This window comes from Artemia sp. Qi Xiang Cuo, chromosome 19 (genome assembly GCF_049724085.1).
Source record: "Artemia sp. Qi Xiang Cuo chromosome 19, ASM4972408v1, whole genome shotgun sequence".
NCBI lineage: Eukaryota > Metazoa > Arthropoda > Branchiopoda > Anostraca > Artemiidae > Artemia > Artemia sp. Qi Xiang Cuo.
Window position 1 is genome coordinate 5,577,505 of NC_142812.1, and position 12,034 is coordinate 5,589,538.

The 12,034-nt window shown below is 36.7% G+C and overlaps 1 protein-coding gene across 2 annotated transcripts in view; it reads left to right on the forward strand.

The window, feature by feature from the left end:
• Positions 1-12,034, forward strand: part of LOC148940428 (ankyrin repeat domain-containing protein 12) — a 118,002-nt gene that overhangs the window by 38,230 nt on the left and 67,738 nt on the right. The window contains exon 2 of one of the 2 annotated variants that reach the window (XM_089104768.1): positions 11,224-11,316. In XM_089104768.1, coding sequence (XP_088960894.1) covers positions 11,224-11,316 — 93 coding nt within the window. Of the gene's footprint in view, positions 1-11,101; positions 11,317-12,034 lie in introns of those variants that run through there. The other variant, XM_089104770.1, reaches the window with a different exon arrangement.

A 12,034-nucleotide genomic window follows, 5' to 3' on the forward strand; every position in this document is an offset into this window, starting at 1 on the left:
ATTTTGCAGTTTTTGCCAGAATAAAGATCTCGGATTGCGTGTTTTTTTTTTTCAGGGGTGATCACCAATGGTCCTAGAACACTGGGAGAGAGTTCATTCGAACGGAAATTAAAAGTTCTAGTGCCCCTTTTAAGTGACCAAAAAGATTAGAGAGCAACTAGTCCCCCTCCCACGCCCTCTTTTTCCCTAAATTCCTCCGATCAAAATTTTGAGATAGCCATTTTATTCAATATAGTCGGAAGATCTAATAACTGTGTTTTTGAGGATAATCTGAGCCCCCTTAGTCCTGGGGGAAGGGCTACAAGCTATTAATTTTGCCCATTGTTTACATAAAGTGCTGGTTATTGGGAAATATAGACATTTTCCGGCCGGGGGGATCTTTCTGGTGGGGGAAGGGTTACATGACATGATCTCTCTTTGGAGTAGTTTTTCATGTGGAAAGGGAATTTTCCATGGAGGGGCAGCAAGATTTTCTGGAATTATTTAAAAAACGATCAGAAATCAAATACAGAAGAAGTTTTTTTTCCAACTGAAACTAAGGAGTAGGCTAATATTAAAGCTTAAAATGGACAGAAATTATCAAGTATAGGAGGGGGGTCGCCCTTCCTCAATACCTAGTTCTCTACACTAAAGTTTTTTTTTATAACTTTTAAAAAAGCTTGTTATTCTAATTGCACGGCCCTTGTGTTTCAGGAGTCATTCTTAAATGTTTGGAACAAAAAGTCAAACTTTAGCGTAAAGAGCGATGTATTGCGGAGGTCGCAATCCCCCCTCATTTACGTTATAATTTCAGTTTGTTTTAAGTTTTAATGTTGCTCCTTACTTTCAGGTGAAGAAAAAACTTGTTTTTTATTTAATTTCGTAAAAAGTGGACGCCAGGCAGTAACCTATGCTTTGGATAAGTTAGTACCGTATTTTAGGGAAACCTCTCCGGTCAAACCCTCCCCCTAAGTCTCATGATTTACCGTTTTTCTACAATTTTCTATAATCCTACTAGTTTCTTTTTTGTCATTGACCTTTTTGACTTTTGACCATCCTGGATATAACCCAAGAACCTACCTGCGTTTGCCTTACTCTAAGTTGTCATGGACCGGTATTCCTGGTTGTCAAAATGGATTTCGCCAAAGCATTCGTCTCGTAGGGAATATTTCAGATATTCTTCAATTTTCACGAAAGTTTCAGATGGCTCGGAAACACGGTTCGGAGAATTCTAAAAGCAAAAAGTTCGAAAGTTGGCTTTTGGTTGAGAGGAACTGTTGCAATTACAAACACTTCTCTTTCTATTTTGAATGGTTTGTATCTCATATGCGAGGCGTCACCTACTATCCGCCATCTGATGTGCATCTCGAAGCGCCAGATGTTCCGCCACGCATGGTGCTCGCCTCTTAGTCAATAAGATTTGTGGAAGTAGTTTGCCTATTGCTCTCCTATATTTTGAAAATTACATTCCCCCATATTTTGTGAATCGATGTCACTTTTAGATAAGCCCCGTTTTCATCCCTCTCCTGAAATATCAGAATCTACAACTTAGCTTCCCGTATCCGTCGTTTATTTAGCCTGTTTCTGGTGGTTTTGGTGAACTTTTGACGCTGTAAGATTTGATGACACTCTCACCCACCCTCCGTAATAAATTTCAATGTACGTGCCTAACTCTGGTGAGTCTTATGCCCGTGCCACATTATAGTCACACTTGTCGATAAAATCAAAATTACGCGCGACTACAGCGCCAATTAAGTTCGCCGTTCGTAATTTCTCTAGTTGAACATTGTTCAACTTTCAAGCATAAATTTCTTGACTGATCAATCAGAGTCAACCTTTAAGGAACACTTTTTGAACCTAGGAAAGGCGGAAACTTAAAACAACGGCTTTTCTATCTGGGAGAGGAATCTGAAAAGAGTTAAGAAGTCTTAGCATTAGAAGAGAACAGTTGGACACAAATTACTCTTGGAGAAAACTCTTTAAACTAATTTCTTGCAATTTTAATTTTTGCTTTTTAAATACAAGTGTGACACTAAAATCAAGAAAATTGCCATGTCATTCATGATATTTGGCTTTCTTTATCGGTAGATGTGACTATGATGTGGCAGGGGCATTATATTTATTGTGGACACAACCAGCCTTGGGGATACCTCTACCCAACGCAAGCTATTGGCCACGCTCAAATCTTGACAGGTAGCCTTTTAATACATTATGTCATCGTGGACCGAATCAAAATCTCTGATAGTCTGAAAGAATTTCTTTATTTATCAAGAAAAACAAATAAAAAAAGAACAAACAAAAATTATGAAATACATTTTCTAATATTCAATATGATTTCCCAAATTGTTGATTCACATACTTTTGCCTCTTAGAGTCGAATTTTGTTTGATCGTTATGCTTTTCAGCCATTTGATTAGGGGCAGGTTTTTTATTAAGACCCTCAGTTTGCTTTGTAATCGGGCTCCACAGCAAGTCCTTAGTGTCTACCTTGATTGATAAATACAAAAAAGGAGAAAAAATAAAAAAGAAAACAAGACATGTACAGATTAGTGTACATTAGTTTTCCGAAAACAATTTCCTTTTGTCGCTCGTATGCATTTTTGGTTATGCTCGTACGCACATTTTCCGCTGTTTTGTCGCTCGTATGCACGCACTTTTGGATCCCTCTAACCAACACAAATTATGCCCATGCTAGAATCTTGGCAGGTAGCCTATTATTATATCGCATCGTCAGTGGACTAAATTGAAATCTCTGCCAATCTGAAAGATTTCCTTTATTTATCCAGAAAAGCAAATAAGAAATAAACTGAACAAACAATAATTTTGAAATACATTTCAAGCACATAATTTACATAAGCAAATGCACAATTTCCCCCCAAATTTCCTAAATTGTTCATATAGCCTGTTTGCTTATTTTTTTTCGATTTTTGAGCCCCATACCCTCAAAACAAATGTTGTGTCACGTATCTGATTGCGTTTTTATTGCTATATCTTAATATCCCGTCTGCTTTGATTAAATAATAAAAAAAAATCCACTGAAAGTAAGGAGCAATATTAAAACTTAAAACAAACAGAAATTATTACGCATAGGAAGGGGGTAGTCCCCTCCTCAACACCTTGCTCTTTATGCTAAAGTTTTTAGTACTTTTGAAAACAGCTTCTTATTGTTCTGATTAAACGACCCTTGTGTTTCGGGAGTCGTTCTTAAAGAACTGAGACTAAATTCAAACCTTAGCATAAAGAGTGTGATGTTGAGGACGAGGCCCTTCATATACGTAGTAATTTCTGTTCGTTTTAAGTTTTAATGTTGCTCCTTACTTTAAGTTGAAAAAACTTGTTTTTTAAAATTTAATTTCTGAAAGTTTTTTAAATAATGCCAGGAAATCTGGCCCCATCTTCACGGATAAACCCCCCTCGTCCCAGAAATATCCTCTTGACAATTCAATCCCGGTAAAATGTACTCCGAACAATTACCCTTAACAACTCCACGCATAAAATTGAGATAGAAAAGAGAAAGCAAGATATATAAATTGAACTTTGTATAGAAATTCTTGCTAATTCCCCCAGTGTAAAATTTCCCCTGACAAGTTCACCCTGTGGAAACTTCCCTCACCATGCAAAATTACCCCTTGGAAAACCCCCCCAGCAGAAAATTCTCTCCCCACCCGTAAATGCATGTATACTACCGAATGACACATACTATGCGTAAACAATGGGCCAATCTCATAACTTAGAGACCTTTCCCCTGGGACTTTAGGAGGTCAGGTGCGTTTCAATTATGATGAACAAACCGGTTATCTCAGAATTTTGATCGGACGATTTTGGGAAACAAAGAGGCGGGGAAGGGTGCATAGTTGCCCTCCAAAATTTTTTGTCACTTAAAAAGCACACTAGAACTTTTAATTTCCGTTCGAATGAGCCCTCCTATCGACCACTGGGTTGATTCGATCACCCCTGGAAAAAAACACGCATACGTGATCTTTCTTCCGGCAAAAAATGGAAAATTCCACATTTTTGCAGATAGGAGGCATAAAAGCTCTGAAGCAAGGTTCTCTGATACACTGAATTTGATTTTGTGACTCCTTAAGATTCTTTCACTCTTAGGGGGTGTTTCCCCCCTTTTTGGAAAATCAGATAGATTTTATCAGGCTCGTAGCGTTCGATGTGTAATAAAATTAGATATTCGGAATCAGCATAATAAGCTGAATCGTTGGATATATTTATCGGTATCAAAATTCCATTTTTTAGAATTTCGGTTACTATTGAGCCGCGTCGCTCCTTACTTACAGTTCGTTACCACGAACTGTTTGATTATTACGTTTTTTTAATCTATTGGTTAATGACAGGGATTTTAAGGACTTCAACTTGTTTTTCCAAGCGGGCTCCACTGCAAGCTTTTATTGTCTACTTTCAATGAAAAATGCAAAAATGAAGAAAAAAAAATAGCACGTGGATTAATCACATGCAATTTCAAAGCTGCTTGAGGATTAGTTTTGATAAAAACCCTATTGCGACTTCCATCTAATCTATTTTCATTGCCAACTTCGGCAGTATCGGATATAATAAAAAATCTAATAAAATCTAATAAGATTTAGCATTAAAAAGCTCATTTTCCATTAAAGAAAAAGTTTCAAAAAATCCGAAGAAATGCATTCATTTTCTTGCTATCAACTACTTCTCAAATCGCCCCCTAGAATTTTGAATTTTTTATAAGAAAATTGTTGTTGTTTTATCAGTTGTTTCTGTAATAGATTTTTACTATTAAGATTAACCAAAGTAATAGAACCACTTTTTAATCAGCGTCAGACTGCTATTTTTCGTCACTAGACACTTTTTTTTTTTAATAAGAAAAGAAAGAAAATGGTAACCGATAAAAATATATACAATATAAACGAAATAGAAATCCTGCAAAAGAATTTTTGGTACTCTTGCATTATATGGGCCTTTACAAGGAAACCAGTCTCAAAAACCCGTTTTTGACGGGTTAACCGCTATAGAGTAATACAATACACAGCATGGTTTTTATTGCATATACTATATTTAAGCTGTTGTTTTTTGGGGGTTTAGGGGGGAAGGTACCTAGGTTAGGCTACGTATTTAATATATAATATGCTTTATCCCCCCCCCCTAATCTGCAAATATATAGCCCAAATTTGTTTCTAAACTATTCTATATTCATCCTATTTTATTTCATTAGCTTTAGCCAAATTTGACTTTTTAGAAAGGCCCATATAATGCAAGAGTACCGAATTTTTGGGGGGGGATCTGGGGGTACGAAAAACTTTAAAAAGCGCATCAAAATGTGTTTATATTCATTTTTGTTATGAGTTTTTTTTCGGGGGGGGGGATTACAAACAAAAACTTAAAAAAACGCATACAAAATTTGTTCTTATTCATTCTGTTACGTTTTTTACGTAACAAAATTTATTTGGTTATTTATATTCGAAATGTATAAAAAAAAATCGAAAGTGGAAGATGTGCTAATCTTGTTTTGTGCTCAACAGTATGATGTCTCTAAAAAAAAAAAAATAAATAAAATGGTGACCACTACTACAACTACTAACAACAACTCACCGCAGCACCAAGCTGCCTGAGGTCAACACAGCTACGCACGCTCCTCCTCCATCCCAATCTATTCAAAGCCTCCGTTTTTACACCCTCCCACGAAGTTCCCATTTCCTTTAAATCTTTCTTTATAACGTCCTCCCACCCCAGACGGGACGACCTGCTTTCTGTTTAGCCCTGGATGGTTGGCCGAAAAGAACAATATTCGGCAATCTGTCATACTTCATCCGTACAACGTGCCCTAGCCACCTCAACCTTTTTTTCATTATAGCCCTAGAGAGCGGTATTGAACCACATTTTTCGTGTAGCCTATTGTTTGAAATACGGTCAGTCAGCCGGGTACCCAGAACAATCCTTAAGCAATTTCTCTAGAAAACATTTTTCGTACAGCCTATTGTTTGAAATACGGTCAGTCAGTCGGGTACCCAGAACAATCCTTAAGCAATTTCTCTGGAAAATATCCAGCAAATCTTCATCTGCTTTTGAAGCGCCCATGCTTCAGAGCCATATTTGACTACTGTCATCACTGTAGCTTCTAATATTCTAATTTTGGCTTGCAGAGTTATCTTCCTATTCTTCCAAACATTTGTGTCACGGTACCCTGTTTCATTGTCGTAAAAACCACTAGGCATACATGCTCCAAGCATGAAATACATACCGAACATACCCATACATACCCGGGTTGGAATCCTTTAGTTTTAATACTCGGGTTGGAATCCTTTTTACTTTTGGGGATTTCAAGGCAGGGAATGGGATTGAAGCTGTGTAGTTTTATTTTTAATAAGAGTTCAGATATACTAGTTAGACTGGAATGAAAGAGGAGTGCGTGCAGTAGTTTCGGTCTCAGGTGCTTGGTAATGTAGCTAATAAGGTGTTAGCCTAAGTAGCAGTTAATTCATTCAGTAGAAAAAAACAAACATAAATTTCCTTCGGTACTTTTGTCTTATAGCCACCACTCTATAGAAGCGAAGTTAGGTTAATCCTAATGAAATATCATAATGATATAACCTAATGGTATACCTAAGTGTAATGAAAGTAAAATACTTTTGTAACAAGATTATGGAAATTACAACAAAGAATTATGGAATGGGGGCCTCCCAGACCGCATTATGTTAAATACGTAGCCTAAACTAACCTAACCAAAATACCAACTAAATATTTCATTAAACTATAGCTACAATGTAGTTTCCCACCGAGCCGAAGCTAATATTGTCTGGTATAAAGACCATGAAAACCGGTTACTGTCTTATGTTCGTGATACAAAATCTCTGAGTGTGGTGGCTTAAAGACCACAGTTTATATAATTATCTATAAAAATTATATAAACTGTGCTTTAAGACACAAGTACCCCTTCGGTATTTTTCCTTAAAACGAAATTTCAGTACTTGTGTATTATAGTGACCACACTAATCTTCTTGATCTGTTGTAAAATCGGTTTCTCTGTTTACACTCGGAGATAACTAGTTTAGCCTGAGTGAGATACACTACTATGCAGGTATATTTTAATTAAATATTTAATATATAGAGGTAGTTAAGCTAGTTTAGATATTTAATATAGTGCGTTCTGGGTGGCCTGCTTTCCATAATTCTCTGTTGTAGTTTCCATAATTCTGTTACTTAAGTATTATATTTTCGTCATATTTTGGTATATTTTATTATGATTAACCTAACTTCACTCCTGGAGTGTGGTCGCTCTAAAACATAGGCCTAAGTACCGAAATTTCTTAACATTTTATCAACCAAGAGATGATTAGATACTTTCGCATTATATGGGTCCCTCTCCCCTCTAAAGAAGTCCAACAAGGGATGCTACAGTCAAACGGGAAAGACGCAATGAAAACCTCGTCTTTACAAAATAATTCGATACACCATAGTAGAGAAATACATTGTGTAGCAGAGTTTTAAGATATTTAAAGTGTTGTTTTTTTGGGTTTTTTTTTTTTGGGGGGGGGGGGGAGGTACCTAGGTTAGGTTACGTATTTAATATATGCTATGTCCCCCCCCCACTACCCCTAATGTGCAAATACATAGACCAAACTTGTTTCTAAACTATTATATAGTCATACTATTTTATTTTATTTCATTAGCATTAACCAAACTTGACTTTTTAGAGAGGCCCATATAATGCGAAAGTACCGATGATTATTTCAAAGAACATGTTTTTACATTTCCAGTTTTTCATTTTATTAAATTACTTTTGGTACTCTTTCAATAGCTGGACTCTTTTTATATCTCAAACTTGAGACACGTTGAAAAACCCGTTTTTCAACGGAATGATACAAGACTCTGCTGTAGAGAAATATAATGTATAGCGTGGTTTTAATTGCGTATACGATATTTAAAGTATTTTTTTTTGGGGGGGGGGAATAGGTACCTAGGTTAGGTTACGTATTTAAAATATGCTACGCTTTGCCCCCCCCCCCCTAATGTGTAAATATATAGCCCAAATTTGTTTCTAAACTATTATATAGTCATCCTATTTTATTTCATTAGCATTAACCAAACTAGCACTATATAAAAGAGTCCAGCTAATGAAAGAGTACCTTACTTTTAAATTATTTTTTCAAACAGTTCGTGGTAACGAACTGTAAGTAAGGAGCGACCCGGCTCAATGGTAACCGAAACTCTAGAAAATGGTATTTTGATGCAAATAGATACATTGCAAGAATCAGATTTTAATGCTGATTTCAAATATATAAGTTTCATCAAGTTTAATTCTACCCATCAAAAACCTACCCATCTGAGAATATTTGGCTGATTTTCGAAAAAAGGGAGAAAGACCCCCTAAAAGTTATAGAACCTTAATGAAAATCACACCATCATATTCCGCATATCAGAGAACCCTACTGTAGAGGTTTTAAGCTCCTATCTACAAAAATGTGGAATTATGCATTTTTTGCAAGAAGAAAGATCACGGGTGTGTGTTTATTTGTTTTTTTTGTTTTTTTTTTCCAGGGGTGATCGTATCGACCCAGTGGTCCTAGAATATCATGGGAGGGCTCATTAGAATGGAAATTAAAAATGGAGGGCAACTAGGCCCCCTCCCACGCTCATTTTTTCCCAAAGTCACCTGATCAAAATTTTCAGATAGCCATTTTGTTCAGCATGTTCGAAAATATTATAAGTATGTCTTTTAGGATGACTTAATCCCCCGAAGTTCCCGGAGGGAGGGCTGAAAGTTATGAACTTTACCCAATGTTAACATATAGTATTGGTTATTGGGAAGTATACAGACGTTTTCTGGGGAGATTTCTCCTGGTAGGGGGGGGTGGTGGTTCGGAGGTTATTTGGGAGGATCTTTCCATGAAGGAAGTTTTCATGGGGGAAGAGACATTGCTATGAAGGGGACATATTACAATACGTAATCGCCCTAAATTTGCCTACTTTCTTGAGTGCCAAAATAGAAAAGAAAGGAAAATAATCTATACCTTTGTTTTAGTATCTTTGACCTAATTCACAAGACTTTTTTTTCAACTAAGTAGGCTAAACATCTGATTAAAAAACCTGGATGAAGGGTATGATATAGGAATTTTAGAAGATCTTACTCCGTCCCAATGTAGGTTGTTGGCCTGTTCCGGAATGTTTCATTTGCAGTTCAACAAAGGTTCTTATTTCTTTTTTTTAACAAAAATTGTTGGTGAAAATTTAACTTGTAAATGTTCTACGCTACTACGGTAAATAAAATCCGTATCCTGTGTACCTGCCTGTTTGTAGTGTCTGAGGACAAGGAAAGATTGATCCAGGGCTTCTTTATCCAGAAAAATACCCTGATTCCTCTCCCCCTTAAGATTTAGTGGATGTGTCTACTTATTTACAATATAATAATTAGTTTTTATTGAACATGGCTCATTTTAGTAGAAACGATGCTAAATCTATTTATACGGCAAATTGTTGTTGTTTCGAAGAAAACGCTCTATAAAACTCGTATCTTTGCAGCCCAGGACGTACACAGGGGCTACCCTTCAATAGCCATACATTTTCTGGGATTCTAGGCGCTTCTTATTCAATTTATCAAGCAAAATTTGTTTTTATCATTGACACCCATGCGTTTTTTCTATTATTCCACCCCCCCCCCCGAAATAAATCCTGTGCATGTGCTTGTTTAAGGACAAAAAAGATGATCTGGAGCCCCCCTCCCTACCCAGGATGAATTCCTCATTCCCCTCCATCCTTAGGTGTAGTGCACCTATCTATGTTATTCACGATATAATGTAACGATGTTAAATCGATTTATATAGAAAGCGCTTTTGGTTTGATGAAAAAACTAAATGAAACTAGTATCTTTGTAACCCGGAACGAAGGCAGTGTGTTCCACTCGGTAACAAAAAATGTTATAGATTTCTAACCACTCCTTATTCAACTTATGAAAATTGGTTTTTATTATCGATAACCACATGATTTTTCTTTATTATTCCACCACCGCCAATCTATATCCTGTGTACGTGCCTGTTTGGACAAAAAAGACTGATCCGGATCCCTCCGCATCCGGAAAGAATGCCAATTCCCCTCCACCCTTAGGTTTAGTACATCTGTCCACCCTATTTACAATACTTGTATCGATGCTAAATAAAAAACGCTTTCGCTTGAAGAAGACTCAACGAAACTAGTATCTTTATAGCCCAGAATATACAAAGGGGGCCTCCTTCGATAGTCACAGATTTTCTGGAATTCTAGGCACTTCTTATTCAGGTTATTCAGTACAAGACCCACCGGATTTTTTTTGCGATTTAACCCCCACCCGAAAAAATCTTGTGTGCCTGTCTTCATCGTTTGTGGACAAAGAAAGATTGACCCGAAGCCCCCTCCCTTATCCAAAAAGAATGCCTGATTCCCCTTAGGTTTAGTGGGTACTCCTTCGTTATACCTACTCTTTTATATACTGCTAGTTTGATTAATGCTAATGAAATAAAATAAAATAGCATGAATATATGATAGTTTAGGAACAAATTTGGGCTATATATTTGCACATTAGGGGGTTGGGGATAGCATATATTAAATACGTAACCTAACCTAACCTAGGTACCCCTCCCCCCCCAAAAAAAACAAACAAAAACAACACTTTAAATATCTTATACGCAATTAAAACCACGCTATACATTGTATTTCTCTACAGCGGTGTCTTGAATCCATCCCGTAAATCGGATTTTCGTCGTGTCTATAGTTTGACATATATAAAAGAGTAGGTATAACGAAGGAGTACCGTTTAGTGCACCAGTCTGCAGGGATATCGTTGGGGGGGGGGCAGTTGTTCCCCCAATAATGTGGAGAAAAAATATTATATATCCCATGCTCCTTGAATATCCGGATATGGACCCCCAATAAATTGCTCGAGATTCGCCCCTGCCAGTTTGCACCATTTACAATTTATTGTAACGATGCTTAATTCATTTATTTAGAAAAAGCTTTATTTTGAAGAAATAAAACTAAACTATCTCTTCACAGCGTCTGAGGACAAAGAATCGTCTGAACCGCGGGCTGATTTATTGATTTTTCTCCAGCCCGCTTATTGCGGGTCAGCCCAGTGCGGTTTTTCCGTTACGTCGGTGAAGAGCGGATAATATGTTAGCCTAGAAATTATTATGAAAACGCAAGTTTTTTGAAGAAACAATATTCAAAAAAGGGTTAATTGTGAATTTATAATGTGTTACTAATTCTTGCTATATACGGTATTATTTGTAGTGAGGAGAAAGCGAAAGGTGTTCAAAAGAAGGCTGAATTTAAATAGTAATTCTGAACCGTCGGAAGAGGATACATCAGGCCAAACAGTTCAAGGTACGATTCTTATTTATTTCAACAATTTGGGGTAAATATATATTCGTTAGCCATTTTTGAAGGAAACATGCTAAACCAACAAAAGTAGTAGCCTACCATAAATTCCTTATTATATGCTCTTTCCAAGTGTCATATTTGCTTGTCTGACAATACACCCCACCCAAGGGCAGATCTAGAGTAAAATCGGTAAATATTTACCAAATCATATTATTGAGTTACGACTAAAGTGAATAGACCTATACCAATTGATGCCTTTTTTATGCTCTTTACGAACAAATAGCCTAATCATTTTTGTCGAAAATGAATTTTAGCCACACCTATATATACCAATTCAGGGTAGCCTATATATTTGTACATTAGGGGGGTGGGGGTAATTTTGTTTCTGCTGTACCTGAGAGGTCCGTTTAAACTTTCCCCCACCCCTCTAATTGGAAAATAAAAAACATATATTGGTATATATCTATGTGAGGGCTAAATTCATTTCCAAAACCACAAGTCTATTTTAAAAAAAAGAGTGAAAAACAGAAAAAAAACAAGGAATGAGGGCGCCAGAAAAAATCTTGGGGGAGCCCGGGGTTCCCCCGGCCCTCTGGATCCGCCAATGGTCCCACCACCCTGTTGTCCCAGATATTGTAATAGTATTGAGTCTGATAAACCTATAACAGCCTAGCCTAGCCCATTTAAAATTTCGAATATGCCTAGCCTAACAATGGAAGCA